The sequence below is a fragment of the Chaetodon auriga genome, chromosome 9 (assembly GCF_051107435.1).
Source record: "Chaetodon auriga isolate fChaAug3 chromosome 9, fChaAug3.hap1, whole genome shotgun sequence".
Lineage (NCBI taxonomy): Eukaryota > Metazoa > Chordata > Actinopteri > Chaetodontiformes > Chaetodontidae > Chaetodon > Chaetodon auriga.
The window spans coordinates 15,285,357-15,312,615 of NC_135082.1; the positions used below are offsets into that span (position 1 = coordinate 15,285,357).

Genomic DNA, 27,259 nt, shown 5'->3' on the forward strand with positions numbered 1-27,259 from the left:
TTTTCAGGTTGTGTGCGTGTGAAAGTAGAAACTACAAGGTAGAAACTGAGGTTAACTGTGTTAACCCCCATATCCGCTGGAAGCAGTCTGTCATCATTATCAGCCCACATCTGTGTGTGCTTTACCTGTTTGAACTGTGTCTCAACCACTATGTCTCATTTTCTCAGGTTTGTTAGTGGCGCTGGTTTTTACTGTGTACTATAAATTCTTTTGGCAGTGTCTCCGTAGGGGTCAAAGCTCACAGAAACGTCTTTGCAAGTGGCTAAATGGTTCAGCCTGTTTTATACCCTGCGCCCCTTCAGCGTGTTGCTGTTTTATCTTTCTTTTATTCAAGAAACCCACCGTGGAGCTGTCATCATTCATTCTGGATCCTACACAAAGCCCCAGTCATCAGTTTGCCAAACTTGTTGCTGACCACAAAATTATAATCACGTGCAGGAGCTCTTGGTTCCCACAGGCCCAAGCTCTTGTTTAAGTGTCTTGCCTTTCTAGCCAAGCTGTCTGGTGAGCAGCTGTCTGTCCATGTGTATGCCGGTGGGGCTCATCGACACACTGTGCACTGTGTGTGTTTGGGGATGTGGTTAATGTTTGTACCCTCATTATATTTTTGTTTACCAGATATCTGAAATATCAGGGGCCTTTTGGTGTGACTTAATTCCCACAGACCAGAATTAGCACTTCAATACACTATGCATGATCTGAAGAGAAAAAAAATAATGAAATGTACATGTGCGTAATATTATCTCCACCCGGTCTGTCTTTCAGGGACTGTTGTTTTGTTGCTTTGTACAAAAGGCTGCGTTTAACTCGAACAGCATAGGGCTAACAGTTAGAGCACATCCTTAAACCTAAGCTTCATGCTCCTCTCCAGCAAGCATCCACAAATGGCAAGTGTCAAGAATGCAAAACTATTCTGTAACTGACCCCGACTCTTTCACTGTGGAAGAAGTAGGACAAGTAAAAAGTATTGTATTGACTCCTGTGGTGCAGATCTCAATTTTACTTCCTTGGGTGCGTTAGACTGATGGCAGGAAAGGAAACTGTAGAGAATACAAGCAAGTACATGCATACATTAATTACCCATACCTTTCTTTGCATGAAGGTAACCTAGTTTGTTTAAGAACATACAGAAGACATTGTTTTGTGTATCGGTGTCCTCAAGGTAGAAGAGTGGAGTTTCTGTGCTGGCTGATTCTCTGATAAGGCGTACACCAAGAACACTGTAATATGGCAAACTTGTGTCAAGTGCACAAAGACCCAGAAGCATATCCTCATTAGCTTCACTAAAATGTTATTTCAGTTGTCTGATGTCCGCGTGGGACATGATTGCATTGCGTGTGTTTGTTTCTCCTTTTTCCCACCCACAAGGCTTTAAGTGTGATTTGGAAGAAGGACGGAGCCTTGCCTTCTTGGGGAGTACAGATGTAGTGTATTATGATTCTGATATTGTTGTTACATTATATAACTTCCAAATGATTATCATGGATTATGTTCACTTTGTTCTTATATTGCATCCAAATTGAGCAATATTTGTTTTGCTAATTACCATTTATTCAATCAATTGTCAGTTGTAGCTAAAACTGGATGGCCACTGTTCAGCAGTCTGTCTTGGTTTCCAACAGTGCTCCTTTTTCCTCCTGATCTCATTTTCTGCATCCCTCCCCTCCCCCTCTCCAGCTGCACCACTCTGCTGCAGCGAGAGAAAGAGACAGGGAGAAAGGGACAGAGAGACTGCTCAGTGTAGGACATTTTGTTCAGTCTATAAAGAGTCATTATACACCATACGGTGTCATTTCATGCTTGTGAAGGTTGCGAGTTTCATGACATGAATAAATATCTCTTTTCGTATCGCTTTTCAGCCATTTACCACGAGACGCTTTATTAAGCAGCAGTGTGTAAATGTGTGTCTCTCTGAGCATCATCTCTCTTTCTTTCCTCTGTCTTCTCTTTTATCCTCCCTGTTCTTTTTGTGGCTCTTTTTGTTTTGCCACCCTTGCCAGCTCACAGGAAGCAGGGTGGGATGCGAGCAAGCGAGGTGGGATGTGTTGCCATAGCAACAAGCTGACTCACAGGCAGGGCTGTACCATTTTTCACTGAACCACAGGGAGTCAGCAGCAGATGCAGACTCTGAGCTCTGATGGCTCCTTGTGTTTGTTGATACTGAGAGGATGGGAGACACCCCCATATTGGGCAAATAAGTACAGCATCCTCAGACCTGGGGTGGCTGATGATGGAGAAAGGGGAGGGGGAGTGGGCGATGATGGCTGCTTTTGATATTTGCTTTAATCGATGCTGTCCTCTTTGTTTTGCCTTCCCCTGTTTCAGCATATCTGTGTCCATGATTAGTATATTGACTAATATAAAGTCCTAAATTAATTAGGCCCAATTAGAATTTAATTTGTGTTTAAACTCTGTTTCAGTTTTATGCTTTTATTTCCTTGTTGCTTGTTTTCCAGTTTGACCTGTTTATTTTGGATGTATGTGGCTTTTGGAGCAACATCTTATGGTGTCACTTATAATCTTGTTCATGTGTACAAACAAAAGGTACATTACCTACAGTCTGTAATTTAAACTACAATATACTGGCATTATAAAAGCACAGTTGCTGCTTTGCTTTGTCTAAGAAGCTTAAATTTGCTCTCACAAAGACTCTCACACACACATCAGCCATGACACATAGGGTCACAGAGCAAACAGTCTCATTAATAAGGCATGGATTTGTCTCAGGGCATCGCCTCGAGGCCCCCTGCTGTTGCTATCAGGGTAGTGGCTTTGTGCTGCAGTGCAGTGCAGTATATTGGTTGTGATTCGTACAATGCTGGTGTTAGCAGGGTTTCCCAAGCTTTCTGTAAATGTTTGGTTCAGGCTGAAGTGGTTGTACCTTACCAAAGTATGTATGTGCTTCTGTTCTGTTCTGTGAATGGGACGTTGATTGTTGTAGCTGGTTTCTGTCGTATAGAAATCTAAACTAATTGGTGAATGCTGTTAAAAATCATCAAATAAACCATAACTGGAAATATTTTTTTGCAAAGCAGCACCACTCTGTCCACCGAGGTAGAGCTACTGCCTCTGTCTTTCTGAACAATTATTTATGCTTCATTATCATTATCATCTCTCTTACAAGTATAGCAATGCTAAAACAAAGTTTCCCTGAAGCTGCGTCCTCTCTCTCCTTCTTTCTCTCCCTCTCATTCACTCACTAACTCAAACACAAACAAGCACACTCGTGGAAATATGTTCCCTATTTTTTTTTTTTTTTTTTTTAATGATTATGATACATTAATCTCTGTGACTTGACTCCCAGTTTGGTTCACTCTTTCATCAATTGAAATAGCTGTATCATACTTATGCATTTGTTTGCTTTCTCATGAACAATAAGCCACAAGAGTTTCACTAGTCTTTATATTTAGTTGCAGTATGTGCTGATGGGTGCTCAATCTTACTGTTATCATACTGACTGAAGGCTGACACAGATACAGATTACACAACACATAATTGTTTCCACATTTTTAAACTTCCATAGTTTATGTGCTCGCACAGCAGAGCTTTGTTTTTGTGTATACATGAGAGGCAATTTATTCTCAATAAATAGAAATTCCATATGTTATGAATCACCACACAAAATCAAAACCCCATTTGTTGTGAGCCACATGGTAAGTATGTTGATTGCTGTACTTTCCAAAGCCAGAATCTGTGTGCTGACCACCAATCTAACTGGCATTCCTTTGCTCTTGTTTTTCTCTTTCATGTGTCCGCCTTGTTTCCTGATGCTGTTCCTGTGCCTTTTCCTGACTCCTGCTAAATCCTGACTCACCAAATAAGGTAAGACATAGTTTTCATCTATATCACAGCACAGATTACTGATGCACTGACAACTAAACAACATGCTCTAGATCACCATGCAGTAACAGAATTCAAACACAGACTGTAGCATGTGATATTTACAGTGTCCAAACATTACACATTGGCATTAAGTCAAGCTGTTAATCCGATTTTCCACAAGCGACACATCTGTTCACATACCTCCCAAAACATCTATCACCACTGACGATTGCTCCAGTCAGGCGTTGACAGACACACATTTTGTTATTGTGAGTGGCTTGATGCTCAATCTATGATGTGATGTGTGTTATCTGGTTGGGCTGCTGCACTGAATGGCACTCATTATGACATATACATAATTTAGAGTCTGTACTGTAAATAAGAGGACAGTTGAATTTTAATACTAGTCTCTGGATATTAAATGAAAAATGTAACTTTCAGACTGTAATCTTTAATCTGAGAATACTTTGAATAAGTATTTTTACTCCTTTGTACATGCCCTCTCTTTCAGGGTGCCAAAGTAGATTTGAACAAGACTTCTGAATAAGTTGGAAAGCCCTCCCTACTAACAGGCTTATATGGTTTAATGAAAGTATTAGCAGTGAATACCAGCTGTTAAAGTAACTCATGCCTGAGTGAAGCTGCAGTGATTATACTGTCCAGCACTGTATCACAGATTTTAGCCTGTGTTATGGTGCTCTGGACCACCCTCCCACTTATACAGTCCATCATAAAGCAAGTCAGAGTCATTAAACAGCATCATAAGCCCACATACAAAATTCTAACATATCAGAGGAAATTAAGACTTAGTCAGGGGGCAAGCAATTAAAGACCAGCAAAGTGTTGATTCAACTCTATGGTCATTTTGGAGGCTGTCATTTATAGTCGCAACTAATGCAGTCAAATACATCAGTCCCGCAGTAAATCTTAGGAAGGTTAAATGTTCTGTGTTTCTCAAAACTGTTGATTCAACTGAATGAAACATTTTAGAGGCTGCACTTTGTGGTGCTGTTGAACTGTTGAACGTGTTTACACAGAGAGGTGTTTCTATCAGTTAGTCTACCCTCACTGATAGAAATAGAGTCGACAAAATAATAGAATCACCTCTCAGTATAACACAATACAATTCAATAATATCCCAAACTGCAGCCGCCAAAATGACATTAAAGTTCAATCAGCACCTTGTTTAAACAGTTTCAACAAAAACTGAATGTTGCGTCACAGGATTTATGGCAGGACTGTTGTAGTAGACTGTGTTAGTTTGAGCTACCTGGACCTAATCAAACGTCCACACGTGTGTGTAACTGAGGTAGACAAATAGTAGAAAAAAACTTTTCATATAACACAGACCAACACAACACACTACAGCTTTAAAACATGCCACATGACTGATTTAACACACAAACATCTAACACTGTAGTCTTAGCAAAAAACCTAAACATACCGTATGTTGGGTAATATTTACAGATGGTATCTTATATTAAATTGTTGTACACCCTACGTGTGTCTTTCTAATCATTCAGTCGCAGCTCATCTGACACAGGTTATGCTACTAACTTAACAGCGTGCATTAACTTCAGTCATTCTCATGTGGAGCAATGACTGTATGAACATGTAGTCTGCCACAGTGGTTAGCACTGTGACCTCATGACAGGTTTGAATCCACTGAGTAGCTGGGTCCTTTTTCTGTGGACTCTGTGAGAATGAATGTGCTTGTTTGTTGATGTGTGTTTAACCTGTGATAAACTGGTGGCCTGTCCTCTACGTGTCCAGCATGGGATAAGTGGGTATAGAAAATATTTCAGTGGATAGAGGATGAAGATTGAGTATCAGTAAGTTTTGGTTAAAAAAAAAAAAAAAAAAGTAAACCACTTTAGTCTATACAACTTCAGTACTGTGTGCTCTAATTCAACACCTGACAGTGAACATATTCAATATGTGACTTTTAAGTGTTTAAATTCAAAGTGTGAGTGAACGGCATGCGTGTTTACAGCTGTTTATGTGAGAACTACGCTTTTTGGATTTTTCATGATGCCTACAAATCTCAGCCCTAGAAATAGCATCACTGGACAAGTAGCAAAACAGTATCTAAGACTTTAATGGAGAACCGCTGACTTCATAATTTAAATCCAAATTATATCATTATCAAACATCTGAATGTTGTTTTTTCTCTTAATATGTATCCTAAGTATTGATTTTTTTTTTAGTGTGACAATAGATTCTTGGGCTATCTCTGTCATTATTTTTGATGTCTTGTGCTTACTGTAGTAAGACATGACTAATATGCGTCTGGCAGTTCTACTGTAATTTTTCCCAGTATTCAGTGTGGAAAATAGTGAGGAGGTTGAGGTTTCCTTTTCCTGGCGGCTTGCTGAGTTCAGTGAGAGCCCATGAGGCTGGCTGCCTCTCCAGCAGCATGCAGCAGCAGCAGTCGGCCGCCTGTGTGGCGCTGTCCACTCGTGTGGTGCTGAAGGCAGCTCCGGCGCTCTCCCCCTCCCTCCCTCACTCTGCCGCTCTACATCTCCCTCTGTTGTCTGCCTCTTTTTAGAGCAGATGGCTTTTGCATACTAATGCTTTATGGGCTTTATTTTTCCTATTACTTGACATGTGTTGTAATGGATTCTTTTACGATTTGCAGTACTGAATTCACGCGTCTTCAGCTTTATTATCACTATTCTATACGTCGGCCTATAATGCCTGTCTCCAGTGGAGGGATGTTGCATAATAATGGTGCATGGATTTTAGGATGATTTGATTGTTCGTGAAATGCGTAAGTGTTGCACTGGCTGTTCTGTCCTTAAAATGTGTATTTGGTCGGCGAAGAAGCTCTCTCTTCATGTGTTTGTGTGTGTGTGTGAGAGAGAGAGAGAGAGAGATAGCAAAAGCAAAACCTATACCGGCGTAAACGCCTTCCTCCACCATCTGAGCTCCCCCTCCCTTTTCATTTGTTCTACAGACCTCCATACGGGTATTTTACGTAGACTGCTGAGAATTTTTTCTCTGAGGCTGGTTGAGAGCCGTGTAAACGTAATGACGTACGCAGGCTGCATTGGCTTTCTGTGGCCACAGGAAGGCAACGAAGAGCCTTGTCAACCACAAAGGCATGTGCATGCCTGCAGGTATACAGACAAGAGGATGGACGGATTCACACAAAGCCTTATATGAGTGATCATATAAAGATCAGTTGTTCAGTTCTTCATACGAAATTGTAGTCAGTCATCTATTATTTACAGCTTTTGTCCTTAATGAATGTATTGTATCATCTTTGTATTTATATTTGTATTAATCAAATATACAATAAAAAAATATAAGCAATGTGGAGACTGTTTGATCAGTAGTATAATGATATTTCACATAGTCACAGTAATCTAGATAATTTATCTATGATCATCCTTTTACGTCACTGTAGACGTTTTCTGATGCCACGATTGGTGGAAAAAGGTGTACTCTCTCCACCAATGAAATGCGGAGCTGTACAAAGGGATCTTCTCCCCCTCACTGAGTAGCTTCGCCGTCGTAATCATTACAATATTCTGCACAGGAGGAGAGGGATACATATGCAGACACAAAGCATGAGTGTCACTGTTATGTATGAGGACGCATCTACATTGGATTATAGACCATCTATCCTTAATCAGTTAAGAAGTTGGGATTGGAGTGAGAAGATATGGGATTTATGGAACGAGGAATAATGTGGAACAAATTGCCTGCATGGCAGGTCTTTTTGTGGTGCCACCATTTCTTTCTCTTGTGGAGTACAATAGACGGACAGACTCGCTACAGCATCCCAGAGGAACTGAAACAGGGCTCTGTGGTTGGAAATCTAGCCAAAGATTTGGGTTTGGTTGTATCTGAACTGTATCGACGTAAATTGCGGATAACCTCGGAGGCTGGTAAGCAGTATTTTAGCATTGACTTGGGGAAGGGAGAACTGGTGGTGATTGATAGGATAGATAGGGAGGAACTGTGTGAACAAAGGCCGTCATGTTTGTTGCCTTTGGAACTAGTCATAGATAACCCCCTACAGCTGCATAGAGTCGAAATTGAAATACAGGACACAAACGATAATTCTCCTAGTTTTCTTTCTAAAGAAAAAGTGGTGAAAATTGCAGAGCTGGTAAATCCAGGCGCGCGATTTCCTTTAGAAAGTGCACAGGATCCTGATGTCGGCACCAATTCTGTGCGTTCTTACCGCATAAGCAAAAATGACAATTTTAAATTGACTGTTAAAACACACAAGGACGGAAGAAAAATTCCAGAACTAGTCCTCGAAAAACCACTTGATAGAGAGAAGCTGCCTGTACATAATCTTATCCTCACCGCTGTGGATGGTGGAGACCCGGTGCGCTCAGGGACATCTGACATTACAGTTATAGTACTTGATATCAATGATAATGCGCCGCAATTTGAGAGACAGGTATATGAGGCTAATGTCAGCGAAAAGGTAACACCTGGAGCTGAAGTATTGCGTGTTAAAGCCACAGATGCAGATGAAGGTCTAAATGGAGAAATTCAATATTTTTTTGCAGAGCAAACTACAGATCTGATTTTATCATTATTTGACATTGAACCATCGACTGGAGCTATTGCTGTCAAAGGAATTTTAGACCACGAAACGAACTCCTTACATAGATTTGATATTACTGCCAAAGACAAAGGCAATCCTGAGATGGATGGACATTGTGGCGTCGAAATTCGAATAGTTGACATTAACGACAATATTCCTGAAATAATCGTGACGTCTTTAACAACACCTGTTCCTGAGGATTCAGCAATCGGAACAGTTATTGCACTGATAAGTGCGAAAGACCCAGATTCAGGTGACAATGGCAGGGTTATGTTGAGCGTGTCTTCCAGATCCCCCTTTAAGTTAAATCCATCGGTCTCCAACCATTACTCTTTAGTGACGAATGGGCCACTTGACCGTGAAAAAAATGGCCAATATAGTGTCAAGATAAGTGCAACTGATTCTGGAAAGCCCCCATTATCAAGTGAAAAGGTAATCCTTGTTGAATTATTAGATGTAAATGACAATCCACCAGTTTTCTCCCAACCTTCTTATGTAATTTATGTAAAAGAGAACCATCCTCCCGGGAAAATTCTGTGCTCAGTGTCAGCAGCTGATCCTGATTCGGGCGACAACGCCAAAATCTCTTACTCCATACTGGACTCTAAAGTGCAGGACGTTTCTGTCTCATCTTATGTTTACATTAACTCAGATAACGGCAGCATCTACAGCATGCACTCGTTTGACTATGAGAAACTCAAGGTGTTTCAGATTCAGGTTCAGGCAAAGGACCAGGGCTCTCCGTGTCTCAGCAGCAACGCCACTGTCCATGTTTTCATCCTGGACCAGAACGACAACGCCCCCGCTGTTATTTACCCCTCCTCCGCTGCCCTGGGCTCCCTCTCTCATCAGAGGATGCCCCGCTCCGCTAAAGCGGGTCACCTGGTCACAAAGGTGACGGCGGTGGACGCTGACTCGGGCCATAACGCCTGGATCTCCTACAAAGTGGCGGAGGCCACAGACGCCTCTCTGTTCACTGTCAATCTGTACACAGGGGAGGTGAGGACTAAACGCGCTGTGTCCGAGCAGGACGACTCCTCTCAGAGGCTGCTTATAGAGGTCAGGGACGACGGGGAGCCAGTCCAGTCCGCCACCGTCACGGTGTCCATCCTGCTGGAGGACGGTCTCCATGAGCCCATCTTAGACCTCCGACAGAAAGCGGCCGAGCCCAGCAAGAAAACTGAGAGAATGACTCTTTATTTGATTGTGTCTCTGGCCTCGGTGTCCGTGCTGTCTCTGGTGACTTTTCTCATCTTAGCGGTGAAATGCGTGAGGAACAGCAGAAGCAGCGGTAGTTGCTGCATGACACGGACCGACTTTGATGATTACAAGAACCCCAACAGAAACCTACAGATTCAGCTCAACACTGACGGACCTATAAAGTACGTGGAGGTCCTGGGAGGAGACATGTTGTCTCAGAGTCAGTCCTTCAGGTCGTGCATGTCTCCAATGTCAGAGTACAGTGATTTCACTTTGATTAAGCCCAGCAGCACCACAGACTTTAAGGAGGTGATCAGTGTCCTGGATGCGTCTTTACCCGACAGCACCTGGACCTTTGAGAGCCAGCAGGTGAGCAGATGACAGTTTGTTTTGATGTCCCAATAGTTTGTTAAGTGTCCACAGTTATATAACATACTGAAGTGCTTGTTTGTTGTTCAGTAATCGTGTTTCAGCCACCATTGATCTCAATAATTAAGAAAATAATAACTTTCCTTTTTTTTAAATTAGTCCAGGAAATGTGCAATTGTCTGTGTCTCTGTCTGCGTGTCTATCTATCTAATGTTTGGTTAAAATCTTGGAGAAATCATTGTAGTCCGAACTGTGTTCAGAAAGAGTTAAAGTGCAGTTCAGCACCACGAAGTTGGACAGCGACTATTGGTGTAATACAGGGATTCTTATCAAAGTATGTGTGTGAGGGCATGTTTTGCCTCTGTTCTTGATCATCTTTTCAGAAAAAGTAACATCCCCAAAACATTCTTTCCAAATGACTAGTTAAAGAAGATCTCCTCAGACGGTGATTGTTTAGATCTGAAGTTGTATTAGCCAGGCTGATATCCTGCTCTTTCTTGGTTGAAAAAATGTTTTGTAGTGACATGCTGCGTGTACTTTTTTTTTTCTTTTTTTTTTTTTTTTGACGTCCCTTAAGTCTCAAAATGATTGCTTTTGAGCGACAGCTGACAAAGAGAATAGATGCTGCGACTTTAAGAGTGTAGATCTGTTTCCCTCTCATTGGACGGTAGGTGGATGCTGTGCACCAATAGGATTCAGAACTGTACAAAGCAATCTTGTCCCTGCCCCCCATTCAGCCCCAGTGCTGTAACATGTAGACAGCAAAAAGCTAGAGGAGAGAAAGCAATGGGCTCCTTTTTATAATATTAATCATTTCATTTAACAGCCATGCTCAGTAACTGTGGACAATTTTCCATTGGAATAACATCTGCGATGATGGATCTCAGCGTTGTTCTATACAATATCTCGATTGGAATTATTGTGTTATAGCGGACCAAGGATGACAAAGAGAATAGGATACCGAGACTGGAGATGGCAGGCGCTTTGGTGGCATCATTTCTTTCTCTTGTGGAGTACAATAGATGGACAGACGCGTTACAGCATCCCAGAGGAATTAAAACAGGGTTCTGTGGTTGGAAATCTAGCCAAAGATCTGGGTTTGGGACTATCTGAGATTTTTGACCGTAAACTGCGCGTCGCCTCTGAGGCTGGTAAGCAGTATTTCAGTGTGGATGCGGGGAAGGGCGAGCTGGTGGTGAATGACAGAATAGACAGAGAGGCTTTATGCGGACAAAGCGCCAGCTGTGTGTTGCCTCTGCAGGTTGTAATTGAAGACCCATTACAACTTTTTCGTGTTGAGGTGGAAATACAAGATATTAATGATAATGCGCCGAGATTTCCATCAAATGATATCACATTGGAGGTTGCTGAATTGACGGGTTTAGGGGTTCGTTTTCCATTAGAGAGCGCCATAGACCCAGATGCTGGCAGTAATTCACTGAAGACGTACACTCTGAGTAAAGATGAATGTTTTAATATTAGAGTTAAAGAAGTTGCCGGCGGACGGAAAGTCCCTGAATTGATTATAGCAAAAAATTTAGATCGAGAAAAGAGGGCTGTTCATAAGCTTTTGTTGACTGCTCTAGATGGAGGAAACCCAGTGAGATCAGGGACCGCGCAACTATCTATTATAGTCCTTGACATCAACGATAATGTTCCAGCTTTTGAGAAAACGTTGTATAAAGTATCTATAAGTGAAAATGCTCCAGAAGGGGCTTTGATTGTACAAACTAAAGCCACAGACATTGACGATGGTCAAAACGGGGAGATAGAGTACTCATTTGGAGCTCACACATCAGATACTGTTCTCTCTGTTTTTACTATCGATCAGATATCAGGAACAATATTTCTTAAAGGAAAACTAGATTTCGAAACAACTGCGAATTATGAATTAGATCTAAGTGCGAAAGATAAAGGCAGTCCAAGAATGGAAGGGCACTGTACTGTGCATGTTGAAGTTTTAGATGTTAACGATAATGCCCCAGAAATAATGCTCACCTCTCATCCAAAGCCAGTGCGCGAAGACTCGCCTAATGGCACCGTAGTCGCTTTAATCAGTGCCCGAGATCTTGACTCCGGTGTGAACGGAAAAGTAACATTACAGCTCGCCAAGAAATCTGGATTTGCCCTAAAACCGTCGTTTTCTCAGAATTATGCACTAGTTACTAGTGGTGTTTTAGATCGAGAAAATGTCTCCGAATATAATATAGAAATAACAGCCACTGATTCAGGCTCTCCTCCTCTGTCCAGTAAGAAAACTATTCCTGTCAGCATCACTGATGTGAATGACAACCCTCCTGTATTCACTCAGTCCTCCTATAATGTATATTTGAAAGAGAATGGAGTACCAGGTTCGATACTCTACTCAGTATCAGCATCTGACCTGGATTTTGGTGAAAACGCCAAAATCTCTTACTCCATACTGGACTCTAAAGTGCAGGACGTTTCTGTCTCATCTTATGTTTACATTAACTCAGATAACGGCAGCATCTACAGCATGCACTCGTTTGACTATGAGAAACTCAAGGTGTTTCAGATTCAGGTTCAGGCGAAGGACCAGGGCTCTCCGTGTCTCAGCAGCAACGCCACTGTCCATGTTTTCATCCTGGACCAGAACGACAACGCCCCCGCTGTTATTTACCCCTCCTCCGCTGCCCTGGGCTCCCTCTCTCATCAGAGGATGCCCCGCTCCGCTAAAGCGGGTCACCTGGTCACTAAGGTGACGGCGGTGGACGCTGACTCGGGCCATAACGCCTGGATCTCCTACAAAGTGGCGGAGGCCACAGACGCCTCTCTGTTCACTGTCAATCTGTACACAGGGGAGGTGAGGACTAAACGCGCTGTGTCCGAGCAGGACGACTCCTCTCAGAGGCTGCTTATAGAGGTCAGGGACGACGGGGAGCCGGTCCAGTCCGCCACCGTCACGGTGTCCATCCTGCTGGAGGACGGCCTCCATGAGCCCATCTTAGACCTCCGACAGAAAGCGGCCGAGCCCAGCAAGAAAACCGAGAGAATGACTCTTTATTTGATTGTGTCTCTGGCCTCGGTGTCCGTGCTGTCTCTGGTGACTTTTCTCATCTTAGCGGTGAAATGCGTGAGGAACAGCAGAAGCAGCGGTAGTTGCTGCATGACACGGACCGACTTTGATGATTACAAGAACCCCAACAGAAACCTGCAGATTCAGCTCAACACTGACGGACCTATAAAGTACGTGGAGGTCCTGGGAGGAGACATGTTGTCTCAGAGTCAGTCCTTCAGGTCGTGCATGTCTCCCATGTCAGAGTACAGTGATTTCACTTTGATTAAGCCCAGCAGCACCACAGACTTTAAGGAGGTGATCAGTGTCCTGGATGCGTCTTTGCCCGACAGCACCTGGACCTTTGAGAGCCAGCAGGTGAGCTGAAAACAACCTTTTTTCTCAATAATGAAGAAAAAAAATACATTACTTATTCTTTTGTAATTAAGAACAGAAAATACACAATTATAGCAGTCTGTTGTGAACGTCAGTCAGCTGGGCACACAAAACTTTTGTCTATCTATCTATCTATCTATCTATCTATCTAGCTATCTAGCTATCTATCTCTAGTCTGCTCTCTTTCATGTTTTCATATTGTTGTCTTCATTAAAAAGTGGAGAAAATAAAGGTGCAAAAGCGTTTTCGGAGACGGTCAACATATTTGTGTTGAACACATGCGTCAATTTAGTGTTACACGCATAGATTTGAACAATTCAGCACCATTAGAGGGGACAGCGACTGTTATGTCTAAACAGTGTTGATTCATTAACTCTGCACAGTATTCTTGACATGATGACAGATAACTGTTTGATACTTTTTCTGCTTTTTCTTTTTGTGATTCGAATATGAAATTGTACCTTTTCAATTAGTTTGGCAGACTGAAAGCAGGGTTGTTCTCATTCATATTTTATATTTGACACCGATTCTCTCATATTATTTGATTTTCTTTGTCGTAATCATGCCACATGGAAGCTCACAACGAGGATAGATGCTGCCCCTTTAACAGTGTCGATCAGTGCACCTCTCATTGGATGGTGAAAATGGATGCTGTGCACCAATAGGATTCAGAACTGTACAAAGCAATCTTGTCCCTGCCCCCATGCAGCCTGATCGCTATAACACTTTGAATGCAATGAGCTCGAGGAGAGACGGTGACCAGCTCGTGTTTTCTGATATTTAAACATATTATTTTTAGCGTACAGCCATGCTTAAACATTATGGAAATTTTTCGTTGTGTGTATTCCATACTATCATGGAATCCACCATTGCGATGAACAAAATCTCGTTTGGAATGATTGTGTTATAGCGGAACAAGGATGACAAAGGGAATGGGATACCGAGACTGGAGATGGCAGGCGCTTTGGTGGCATCATTTCTTTCTCTTGTGGAGTACAATAGACGGACAGACGCGTTACAGCATCCCGGAGGAATTAAAACAGGGATCTGTGGTAGGAAATCTGGCCAAAGATCTGGGTTTGGGACTATCAGACATTTTTGACCGTAAGCTGAGTGTCGCCTCTGAGGCTGGTAAGCAGTATTTCAGTGTGGATGCGGGGAAGGGCGAGCTGGTGGTGAATGACAGAATAGACAGAGAGGCTTTATGCGGACAAAGCGCCAGCTGTGTGCTACCTCTGCAGGTTGTTGTTGAAAATCCGCTGCAGTCTCATCGAATTGAAGTGGAAATCAGAGACACAAATGACAATTCTCCTCGTTTTCTTACACAGGAGATTAACCTTAAAATACCAGAATCGGTTGCGATTGGCAGACGCTTTCCCTTGGAAAGCGCGGAAGACCCTGATGTTGGAAGCAATTCTTTGAAAACGTACGCTCTGAGCAAAAACGATTACTTTTCTCTCAAATTTAAAGACTCAAAAAACGGTAAAACTGTTCCAGAATTAGTATTAGAAAAGCCATTAGACCGGGAAAAGAATGCTGTCCATCAGCTGCTGTTAACAGCATTAGATGGGGGGAACCCAGTCACATCGGGAACCTGTAATATTATCATTACTGTACTTGATAATAACGACAATTTTCCAATATTCAATGAAAATGAGTATAAAGTCTCTTTAAAGGAAAACAGCACCAAAGGAACATTTGTAATCAGACTTACAGCTACAGATGCCGACGATGGTCTTAATGGTGAAGTTAATTATTCCTTCGGGTCCCGTACACCAGACTTTGTGTTATCAACGTTTGAAATTAATGACATAACAGGAGATATTGTATTAAAAGGCCCATTAGATTATGAGAGTTCTAAATCATACCTTATAGATATAACAGCTAAAGACAAAGGCACCCCTGAAATGGAGGGTCACTGTCGTGTGCAGTTGGATGTAGAGGACATAAATGATAATGCTCCGGAAATTGTTCTCACTTCAAAGCCCAGTCCTGTACGTGAAGACGCACCAAGTGGCACAGTAGTAGCTTTAATCAGTGCACGGGACCTTGATTCTGGTGATAATGGCAAAGTGACTTTACAGCTTCTCAAACATTCTCCTTTCACTCTGAAACCATCGTTCTCTAATAATTACGAACTCGTCACCAGTGGTGCTTTAGACCGAGAGCGTTTCTCTGAGTATAATATTGAAATAACAGCCACTGATTCAGGCTCTCCTCCTCTGTCCAGTAAGAAAACTGTACCTGTCAGCATCACTGATGTGAATGACAACCCTCCTGTATTCACTCAGTCCTCCTATAATGTATATTTGAAAGAGAATGGAGTACCAGGTTCGATACTGTACTCAGTATCAGCATCCGACCTGGATTTTGGTGAAAACGCCAAAATCTCTTACTCCATACTGGACTCTAAAGTGCAGGACCTTTCTGTCTCATCTTATGTTTACATTAACTCTGATAACGGCAGCATCTACAGCATGCACTCGTTTGACTATGAGAAACTCAAGGTGTTTCAGATTCAGGTTCAGGCGAAGGACCAGGGCTCTCCGTGTCTCAGCAGCAACGCCACTGTCCATGTTTTCATCCTGGACCAGAACGACAACGCCCCCGCTGTTATTTACCCCTCCTCCGCTGCCCTGGGCTCCCTCTCTCATCAGAGGATGCCCCGCTCCGCTAAAGCGGGTCACCTGGTCACTAAGGTGACGGCGGTGGACGCTGACTCGGGCCATAACGCCTGGATCTCCTACAAAGTGGCGGAGGCCACAGACGCCTCTCTGTTCACTGTCAATCTGTACACAGGGGAGGTGAGGACTAAACGCGCTGTGTCCGAGCAGGACGACTCATCTCAGAGGCTGCTTATAGAGGTCAGGGACGACGGGGAGCCGGTCCAGTCCGCCACCGTCACGGTGTCCATCCTGCTGGAGGACGGCCTCCATGAGCCCATCTTAGACCTCCGACAGAAAGCGGCCGAGCCCAGCAAGAAAACCGAGAGAATGACTCTTTATTTGATTGTGTCTCTGGCCTCGGTGTCCGTGCTGTCTCTGGTGACTTTTCTCATCTTAGCGGTGAAATGCGTGAGGAACAGCAGAAGCAGCGGCAGTTGCTGCATGACACGGACCGACTTTGATGAGTACAAGAACCCCAACAGAAACCTGCAGATTCAGCTCAACACTGACGGACCTATAAAGTACGTGGAGGTCCTGGGAGGAGACATGTTGTCTCAGAGTCAGTCCTTCAGGTCGTGCATGTCTCCCATGTCAGAGTACAGTGATTTCACTTTGATTAAGCCCAGCAGCACCACAGACTTTAAGGAGGTGATCAGTGTCCTGGATGCGTCTTTGCCCGACAGCACCTGGACTTTTGAGAGCCAGCAGGTGAGCAGAGAGTCTTCTGTTGTGTGTATATTCACACACGAGATTCTCTTAATTTTCTCTATTTTTTCTGTCTCGTGGGTTTCATTTGATAATTGTAGTTTTATACATACATTTTTTTTTCAGTGTTTACCCTCATAGCCACATTATTTCTACACACGTGTAATTGAACTGCGGGATTTAATACTGAAACCCCAGCGCTTTATATGCAAACTGTTTCAGCCCAGCCTGTTTGACGCTGTCAGATTTCCAGACTGCCGTTAGTTGCTGTGGGGCTTGAAGAGAGCGTCTGTTTTGTGACTGGATGATTTTCTGATTCAGTGACATAAAATAAGCAAAAACAATGCTTGTGAGGATTTACCAGTGATCCATGGATTTGTATTTTTTATTTATTTTTTTATTATTATTATTTAAAATCTCAGCGTGTGGAAGTCTAATGATCCGTTTACTTTTATTTATTTGTGTGGATTCCATTTTTGGACATGTTGCAAATTTGATTTGAATGTAGTTTAAAGAAAATACAGTTTGAATGAAATTACAGTAATTCTTAAAATCTTAACAGTCGAAATAAAGAGAAAACATTTATTCTAGTTTGAATAAACTGGTCAAGGTTTATGTAGTTGCTCATTGGAATCAGAACCCATTTGTTCCATTTCATACATATTTGAATTGTAGTGCTGTGTCTTGAACTTGCTGCTGCCTCCATCTTATTGGATGCACAGTTGATGCTGTGCATCCAATAGCGTTAGGAGTTGTACAAAGAGATCTACTCCTTCCCCCATCATCCGCCACTGCAGCCAGTATATTGCTTCGAGCCCGTGGTGAGAGGATGATGCGCTTCAACACTCAGATTAAATGATATGCCTTTCATTTACACGTCATCATGCGTAAATATGGCTATTTGTGGAGTACAGCAAGTTCGACTTTGATGGATTTTCACAATGATCTCGTTATTTTTGAACAATATTTCGATGCGGAATAACGTCGTACTGTAGCGGACCGGGGATGACAAAGAGAATGGGATACAGAGACTGGAGATGGCAGGCGCTTTGGTGGCATCATTTCTTTCTCTTGTGGAGTACAATAGATGGACAGACGCGTTACAGCATCCCAGAGGAGCTGGAACTTGGCTCTACGGTTGGAAATCTAGCCAAAGATCTGGGTTTGGGACTATCAGACATTTTTGACCGTAAGCTGCGTGTCGCCTCTGAGGCTGGTAAGCAGTATTTCAGCGTGGATGCGGGGAAGGGCGAGCTGGTGGTGAATGACAGAATAGACAGAGAGGCTTTATGTGGACAAAGCGCCAGCTGTGTGCTACCTCTGCAGGTTGTGATAGAGAACCCGCTGCAGCTACATCGGATAGAAGTGGAAATAAGAGACGTAAATGACAATGCTCCCAGTTTTCTCAAAAGCGATCATATAATAGAAATTGCTGAATCCACCGTTGTAGGTGTGCGTTTTCCCTTGGAGAGTGCAGAGGATCCCGATGTTGGCAGTAACGGCTTAAAGACGTACACACTAAGCAAAGATGATTGCTTCACTTTAAAAGTTAAAGAAATTGAAAATGGACGAAAAATACCCGAATTGGTATTAAATAAATCATTAGATCGCGAGAAAAAAGCCATTCACAATTTGTTTCTTACAGCAATGGACGGAGGAAATCCGGCCAAGTCTGGGAGTTCAAAAATAACTGTAAATGTGCTCGATATTAATGACAATGTGCCATTATTCGAAAATAATTTTTATAAAATTGCTGTTCAAGAAAACAGTGCAAACGGCTCCTTTGTAATTACAACAAAAGCAACCGACATAGATGAGGGTCCAAATGGAGAGATTGAGTACTCGCTTGGTATACACACACCGCCATCAGTGTTGTCATTATTTCATATAGATGCTGTGACGGGAGATATATTTTTGAAAAACCAGCTGGACCACGAATCTCAAGCCTCGTATCGAATAGACATTAGTGCAAAAGACAAAGGTTTGCCTAAAATGGAGGGTCACTGCAGTGTGCAGGTGGATGTCTTAGACGTGAATGATAACGCCCCAGAAATTGTGCTGACTTCAAAACCCACTTCTGTGCCCGAAGACTCTCGCAGTGGGACAGTCGTGGCTTTACTCAGCGTCCGTGACCTTGATTCCGGTGATAATGGTAAAGTGACTTTACAGCTTCCTAAACGTTCTCCCTTTACTCTTAAACCATCTTTTTCTAATAATTATGCACTGGTTACCAGTGGTGCTTTAGATCGAGAAAATGTCTCTGAGTATAATATTGAGATAACAGCCACTGATTCAGGCTCTCCTCCTATGTCCAGTAAGAAAACTATACCTGTCAGCATCACTGATGTGAATGACAACCCTCCTGTATTCACTCAGTCCTCCTATAATGTATATTTGAAAGAGAATGGAGTACCAGGTTCGATACTGTATTCAGTATCAGCATCTGACCTGGATTTTGGTGAAAACGCCAAAATCTCTTACTCCATTCTGGACTCTAAAGTGCAGGACGTTTCTGTCTCATCTTATGTTTACATTAACTCAGATAACGGCAGCATCTACAGCATGCACTCGTTTGACTATGAGAAACTCAAGGTGTTTCAGATTCAGGTTCAGGCAAAGGACCAGGGCTCTCCGTGTCTCAGCAGCAACGCCACTGTCCATGTTTTCATCCTGGACCAGAACGACAACGCCCCCGCTGTTATTTACCCCTCCTCCGCTGCCCTGGGCTCCCTCTCTCATCAGAGGATGCCCCGCGCCGCTAAAGCGGGTCACCTGGTCACTAAGGTGACGGCGGTGGACGCTGACTCGGGCCATAACGCCTGGATCTCCTACAAAGTGGCGGAGGCCACAGACGCCTCTCTGTTCACTGTCAATCTGTACACAGGGGAGGTGAGGACTAAACGCGCTGTGTCCGAGCAGGACGACTCCTCTCAGAGGCTGCTTATAGAGGTCAGGGACGACGGGGAGCCGGTCCAGTCCGCCACCGTCACGGTGTCCATCCTGCTGGAGGACGGCCTCCATGAGCCCATCTTAGACCTCCGACAGAAAGCGGCCGAGCCCAGCAAGAAAACTGAGAGAATGACTCTTTATTTGATTGTGTCTCTGGCCTCGGTGTCCGTGCTGTCTCTGGTGACTTTTCTCATCTTAGCGGTGAAATGCGTGAGGAACAGCAGAAGCAGCGGTAGTTGCTGCATGACACGGACCGACTTTGATGATTACAAGAACCCCAACAGAAACCTGCAGATTCAGCTCAACACTGACGGACCTATAAAGTACGTGGAGGTCCTGGGAGGAGACATGTTGTCTCAGAGTCAGTCCTTCAGGTCGTGTATGTCTCCCATGTCAGAGTACAGTGATTTCACTTTGATCAAACCCAGCAGCACCACAGACTTTAAGGAGGTGATCAGTGTCCTGGATGCGTCTTTACCCGACAGCACCTGGACCTTTGAGAGCCAGCAGGTGAGCAGATGAGTTTTTTTGTTGGGTTTTGTTTCTTTTTCTTTTTCTTTTTTTTATGTCCTAATAGTTTGTTACGTTTCCACAATTATATATCATACTGTAATACTTGGTTGTCCTTTGACAATCGTGTTTCATGTTTTTTTTTAAAAAAAGAAGAAGAATGAAAGAAAGCTGACCTGCTCAGCCTTGTTTTTATACCCTCATATGCTGAAAGATATTCATTTAGCACTTCGTGAATGCTGTTATTAAGTGAATACTGAAGAATTTTATTTATTCACCAACATCTTCTTGTATCATTGCTTGAACAATTCGCAATTGCCAAAAACATAGCCAAATTGCCCCCCAAAAATACGAGCTCTGTGCTTTGCTATAATGATGGTGGGGAAAATAAATAAATAAATCTTTTTTCTTTTTTTTTTTTCTTTTTTTTCCATATAACAAAACGTAGTGATTTCTGACTTCAAGAACGACTTTTCATACATGCTTTGTCGAGATGGTGACGTTTTTGACGTGACTTTCCTCGATAATTTGCTGCATATGCTGTTCTAGAAGACACATTTTCTTCCATTATATAAACTGCAGATTGTTTCAGCCTCACGATTGTAAAAGCATCACACAGCAGCGTATCTCGACTGACTCTCATAAGCGCAGCTGTGTCTTTAAATGCTTCTTGTCTGCTTGCTCGCCTTCTCATTGGATGCTGGTGATGGATGCTGTGCACAAATCACACGCAGGCTTGTACAAAGAGATCTACCCCTTCCCCCTTGCAGCCTCAGCACTGTAAACGTTGACAATGCAACGAGCTGGAGGACGGTGGGTGATGCCCTCGTATCTCGAAGCTGAAGAAGAAATCGTTCATTTAAGCTTCAGACATGAAAAAAAATGATTCAGACGTTTTCAGAGGAATAGCTAATGCTCATTGGAACGGGGTATTAACGTCGACTTTTTTCGATGGAAAATAACATATTGTAACGGAGAAGGGATGACAAAGAGAATGGGATACCGAGACTGGAGATGGCAGGCGCTTTGGTGGCATCATTTCTTTCTCTTGTGGAGTACAATAGACGGACAGACGCGTTACAGCATCCCAGAGGAACTAAAACAAGGATCTGTGGTAGGAAATCTAGCCAAAGATCTGGGTTTGGGACTGTCAGACATTTTTGACCGGAGGCTGCGTGTCGCCTCTGAGGCTGGTAAGCAGTATTTCAGCGTGGATGCGGGGAAGGGCGAGCTGGTGGTGAATGACAGAATAGACAGAGAGGCTTTATGCGGACAAAGCGCCAGCTGTGTTCTACCTCTGCAGGTTGTTCTTGAAAAGCCTCTTAATTTGCACCGGATTGAGGTGGAAATAAAAGATATAAATGACAATTCGCCAAGTTTTCATACAAAAGAACTGTCCTTAAAAATTTCTGAATCGGCAGCAGTGGGAACTCGTTTTCCCCTGGAAAGTGCCGAAGATTCTGACGTTGGCAGTAATTCGGTTAAATCCTACGTGTTGACTAAAAACGATTGTTTTACTCTGAAAATGAAGGAGGTTGAGGATGGAAAAACAGTCCCGGAGTTAGTGTTAGAGAAACCCCTTGACCGAGAGAAGCAAGCAGTTTATCAGTTATTACTGACTGCGTTAGACGGAGGAAATCCAGTCATGTCTGGTACCTCAGAAATCACAATCACAGTGCTGGACGTAAATGACAATTTTCCAGTTTTCGATAAGAATGTATATAAAGTTTCATTAGGGGAAAATACGGCAAAAAATACTTTTGTTCTTAAAGTTAAAGCAACTGATGCTGACGAGGGCCCGAACGCTGAAGTGAAGTTCTCTTTTGGCTCGCGGACACCAGATTCAGTCTCATCACTATTTGAAATAAATTCATTAACAGGGGAAATACATTTGAAAGGAGACTTAGACTATGAAAGAGCCTCCTCATACAAAATTGAAATAACTGCGAAAGACAAAGGAGTTCCGGAAATGGAGAGCCAATGTCGTTTACAAATAGATGTTGTAGATGTTAATGACAACGTGCCAGAAATTGTTCTCACCTCTGAACCGCAGCCGGTGAGAGAAGACGCACAAAGCGGCACAGTGGTGGCGTTGCTAAATGCACGTGATGCTGACTCTGGTAATAATAGCAAAGTAACATTGCAACTACCCAAAGGTTCTCCTTTCACTCTAAAGCCATCATTTTCTAATAATTACGCACTGGTTACCAGTGGTGCTTTAGACCGAGAGAGCTTCTCAGAATATAATATTGAGATAACAGCCACTGATTCAGGCTCTCCTCCTCTGTCCAGTAGGAAAACTATTCCTGTCAGCATCACTGATGTCAATGACAACCCTCCTGTATTCACTCAGTCCTCCTATAATGTATATTTGAAAGAGAATGGAGTACCAGGTTCGATACTCTACTCAGTTTCAGCATCTGACCTGGATTTTGGTGAAAATGCGAAAATCTCTTACTCCATACTGGACTCTAAAGTGCAGGACGTTTCTGTCTCATCTTATGTTTACATTAACTCAGATAACGGCAGCATCTACAGCATGCACTCGTTTGACTATGAGAAACTCAAGGTGTTTCAGATTCAGGTTCAGGCGAAGGACCAGGGCTCTCCGTGTCTCAGCAGCAACGCCACTGTCCATGTTTTCATCCTGGACCAGAACGACAACGCCCCCGCTGTTATTTACCCCTCCTCCGCTGCCCTGGGCTCCCTCTCTCATCAGAGGATGCCCCGCTCCGCTAAAGCGGGTCACCTGGTCACTAAGGTGACGGCGGTGGACGCTGACTCGGGCCATAACGCCTGGATCTCCTACAAAGTGGCGGAGGCCACAGACGCCTCTCTGTTCACTGTCAATCTGTACACAGGGGAGGTGAGGACTAAACGCGCTGTGTCCGAGCAGGACGACTCCTCTCAGAGGCTGCTTATAGAGGTCAGGGACGACGGGGAGCCGGTCCAGTCCGCCACCGTCACGGTGTCCATCCTGCTGGAGGACGGCCTCCATGAGCCCATCTTAGACCTCCGACAGAAAGCGACCGAGCCAATCAAGAAAACTGAGAGAATGACTCTTTATTTGATTGTGTCTCTGGCCTCGGTGTCCGTGCTGTCTCTGGTGACTTTTCTCATCTTAGCGGTGAAATGCGTGAGGAACAGCAGAAGCAGCGGCAGTTGCTGCATGACACGGACCGACTTTGATGATTACAAGAACCCCAACAGAAACCTGCAGATTCAGCTCAACACTGACGGACCTATAAAGTACGTGGAGGTCCTGGGAGGAGACATGTTGTCTCAGAGTCAGTCCTTCAGATCTTGCATGTCTCCCATGTCAGAGTACAGTGATTTCACTTTGATTAAGCCCAGCAGCACCACAGACTTTAAGGAGGTGATCAGTGTCCTGGATGCGTCTTTGCCCGACAGCACCTGGACCTTTGAGAGCCAGCAGGTGAGCAGACAACAATAGATTTACGCTGTGATTTTCTATCGCTGTTTACAATTTCTGTAAACTGTAAATACTGAACTCCCCTCTGATAACGCAATGTTTCCATGGTTCTTTTGAATCGCATGGTCCAAATAATTAGTTACAAGACCGTGTTCTTTATTTTCTTTTTCTTTTTCTTTTTTTTCTACATACGTTAAATATATTTGGCGTTCTTGTAATATTTCCTCTTGGTTGTCCTACACGTACTTTACGCTCATAATATTACATCATGTCATATTATCAGTTTGTTCAGTTGCTATTGTCAGTTTAATAATGCGAACAGGATATTCAGATTTTCATCACTACGTTTTCATTTAAATGTGTCAACACATCAAAACTAATACATGTTGTGTTGCTCACGCACTTTATGTTTGTTTTAAAATTTCACCCTGCCAATTTTTAGTTTCTGCTACGACCGCCTACTTTGTCTCAACCTTTAGATTTTGTAGTTAGTTTGTTTCTGTAGTTTACGATTCAGGAATGATCCCTTTCTAGTTGTATGAATGGCACTTTGTTTCAGCACCGCAGAGTTGGACAGCGACACCCTGATTAGGTTTGCACACGGCTGCCTTCAGCAATTAAACTTCACAATAATATTACCTTTCCTCCTTCAAACCAAAAATAGTTGTTTTTTAATCAAAAGTTTGAATAATTATAACACAGATACTAGTTGTAGTTTTGTGATCAGATTTAATTTAATTTGCATGATGGCGAACAGTTGGCATGGTATCATTTCTTTTTGTGCACACTCAATGCTTCAAGGCAGAGTCTGTCAAGATCGGCTGTGTATTTCAAAGCACTGTTCACCCCTCTCCTATTGGATGCTAGAGATGGATATAGTGCACCAATGAAACGGAGAACTGTACAAAGAGATCTACTCCCTCCCCCATGCAGCTAAGAGCACCGAGCACATTTTCATTGCAAAGAGCTGGATGAGAGGGAGTGATGCTCTTGTCGGATTTTGAAAAAGAAGAATCTTGGTTAGTTTTTAGTATGAAGCAATTTTGGATCTTTGTTTTGGATTAATGCTTTATGACAATGGATGGTAACTATCTGCTTTTCGATTACCTCAATGGGAAATAATTCTCACAGATCGGGGATGACAAAGACAATAGGATACCGAGACTGGAGATGGCAGGCGCTTTGGTGGCATCATTTCTTTCTCTTGTGGAGTATAATAGATGGACAGACGCGTTACAGCATCCCAGAGGAATTAAAACAAGGATCTGTGGTAGGAAATCTGGCCAAAGATCTGGGTTTGGGACTGTCTGAGATTTTTGACCGTAAACTACGAGTCGCCTCTGAGGCTGGTAAGCAGTATTTCAGCGTGGATGCGGGGAAGGGCGAGCTGGTGGTGAATGACAGAATCGACAGAGAGGCTTTATGCGGACAAAGCGCCAGCTGTGTGTTGACTCTGCAAGTGGTTATTGATAAACCGTTACAGCTGCACCGAGTTGAAGTGGAAATACAAGATATTAATGATAATTCTCCAATATTCCCATCACAAAATATTGTATTAGAAATATCCGAGTCGACAGCAGCAGGGGCACGTTTTCCAGTTGAGAGTGCACAAGATCTTGATGTTGGAGTGAATTCAGTGAGATCCTATACTCTGAGTAAAGACGACTTTTTTAGTTTGAAGATAAAAGATGTGTCCGGTGGAAGGAAAGTCCCAGAGCTTGTCTTGTATAAAGCTCTCGACAGAGAGAAAAAGGCTAGACATCATCTACAACTAACAGCTCTGGACGGGGGAAATCCAGTGAAATCTGGGACCTCACAAATAATAATAAATGTTCTTGATATTAATGATCATTTTCCTGTATTTGAGAAAAATGTTTACAAAGTCTCCATCAGCGAAAATAGTGTACAAGGTGCATCTATCCTACAACTTACAGCAAACGATACTGATGAAGGTCCGAATGGAGAAGTAGAGTATTCATTTGGAACGCACACACCAGACATTGTCCTCTCAGTTTTTGATATTGATTCATTAACCGGGGAAATACGTCTTGTAGGCAAGTTAGATTTCGAATCAAATGCAAATTATGAAATAGACGTTTGCGCAAGAGATAAAGGAACTCCGAGAATGGAGGGACATTGCACTGTACATGTCGACGTGTTAGATGTTAACGATAATGCTCCAAATATATTTCTGACCTCCCAACCAAACTCTGTGCCTGAGGACGCACAAAGCGGTACTGTAGTAGCTTTAATCAGTGCACGAGACCTTGACTCCGGTGACAACGGTAAAGTCACATTACAGCTCCCCAAGGGATCCCCTTTTAATCTGAAACCGTCATTTTCCGATAATTACGCACTGGTTACCAGTGGTGTTTTAGACCGAGAGAGCTTCTCTGAGTATAGTATTGAGATAACAGCCACTGATTTAGGCTCTCCTCCTCTGTCGACTAAAAAGACTATAACCGTCAGCATCACTGATGTGAATGACAACCCTCCTGTATTCACTCAGTCCTCTTATAATGTATATTTAAAAGAGAATGGAGTACCAGGATCGATACTCTACTCAGTATCAGCATCTGACCTGGATTTTGGTGAAAATGCCAAAATCTCTTACTCCATACTGGACTCTAAAGTGCAGGACGTTTCTGCCTCATCTTATGTTTACATTAACTCAGATAACGGCAGCATCTACAGCATGCACTCGTTTGACTATGAGAAACTCAAAGTGTTTCAGATTCAGGTTCAGGCAAAGGACCAGGGCTCTCCGTGTCTCAGCAGCAACGCCACTGTCCATGTTTTCATCCTGGACCAGAACGACAACGCCCCCGCTGTTATTTACCCCTCCTCCGCTGCCCTGGGCTCCCTCTCTCATCAGAGGATGCCCCGCTCCGCTAAAGCGGGTCACCTGGTCACTAAGGTGACGGCGGTGGACGCTGACTCGGGCCATAACGCCTGGATCTCCTACAAAGTGGCGGAGGCCACAGACGCCTCTCTGTTCACTGTCAATCTGTACACAGGGGAGGTGAGGACTAAACGCGCTGTGTCCGAGCAGGACGACTCCTCTCAGAGGCTGCTTATAGAGGTCAGGGACGACGGGGAGCCGGTCCAGTCCGCCACCGTCACGGTGTCCATCCTGCTGGAGGACGGTCTCCATGAGCCCATCTTAGACCTCCGACAGAAAGCGGCCGAGCCCAGCAAGAAAACTGAGAGAATGACTCTTTATTTGATTGTGTCTCTGGCCTCGGTGTCCGTGCTGTCTCTGGTGACTTTTCTCATCTTAGCGGTGAAATGCGTGAGGAACAGCAGAAGCAGCGGTAGTTGCTGCATGACACGGACCGACTTTGATGATTACAAGAACCCCAACAGAAACCTGCAGATTCAGCTCAACACTGACGGACCTATAAAGTACGTGGAGGTCCTGGGAGGAGACATGTTGTCTCAGAGTCAGTCCTTCAGATCTTGCATGTCTCCAATGTCAGAGTACAGTGATTTCACTTTGATTAAGCCCAGCAGCACCACAGACTTTAAGGAGGTGATCAGTGTCCTCGATGCGTCTTTACCCGACAGCACCTGGACCTTTGAGAGCCAGCAGGTGAGCTGAAAACCACTACATACGTTTTAATTCT

The 27,259-nt window shown here is 43.4% G+C and overlaps 3 protein-coding genes and 3 pseudogenes across 45 annotated transcripts in view; all 6 read left to right on the forward strand.

Annotated features, from left to right (window-relative positions):
- Positions 1-5,690, forward strand: part of LOC143325938 (protocadherin beta-16-like) — a 59,190-nt gene extending 53,500 nt beyond the window's left edge. The window contains exon 2 of the mRNA XM_076739360.1: positions 3,823-5,690. Coding sequence (XP_076595475.1) covers positions 3,823-3,864 — 42 coding nt within the window. The 3' untranslated portion in view covers positions 3,865-5,690. The remainder of the gene's footprint in view (positions 1-3,822) is intronic.
- Positions 1-27,259, forward strand: part of LOC143325917 (protocadherin gamma-C5-like) — a 280,430-nt gene that overhangs the window by 229,183 nt on the left and 23,988 nt on the right. For 2 of the 40 annotated variants that reach the window (XM_076739316.1, XM_076739319.1), the window contains exon 1: positions 17,603-20,200. The exons of 33 other annotated variants lie outside the window; for them this stretch is intronic. In XM_076739316.1, coding sequence (XP_076595431.1) covers positions 17,747-20,200 — 2,454 coding nt within the window. In that variant the 5' untranslated portion in view covers positions 17,603-17,746. Of the gene's footprint in view, positions 1-17,599; positions 20,201-20,260; positions 23,637-23,710; positions 27,226-27,259 lie in introns of those variants that run through there. 5 more of the 40 variants (XM_076739301.1, XM_076739315.1, XM_076739300.1 and 2 more) reach the window with 4 other exon arrangements.
- LOC143325930 (protocadherin beta-16-like) overlaps positions 1-27,259 on the forward strand; it is a 164,908-nt gene that overhangs the window by 29,465 nt on the left and 108,184 nt on the right. The window lies entirely within an intron of this gene.
- Positions 7,176-9,974, forward strand: LOC143325926 (protocadherin gamma-C5 pseudogene; annotated as a pseudogene). The gene has a single exon (XR_013077583.1). The product of XR_013077583.1 is annotated as a protocadherin gamma-C5 pseudogene (transcript).
- Positions 10,899-13,383, forward strand: LOC143325929 (protocadherin gamma-C5 pseudogene; annotated as a pseudogene). The gene has a single exon (XR_013077585.1). The product of XR_013077585.1 is annotated as a protocadherin gamma-C5 pseudogene (transcript).
- On the forward strand, positions 13,592-17,104 carry LOC143325922 (protocadherin gamma-C5 pseudogene; annotated as a pseudogene). The gene has a single exon (XR_013077581.1). The product of XR_013077581.1 is annotated as a protocadherin gamma-C5 pseudogene (transcript).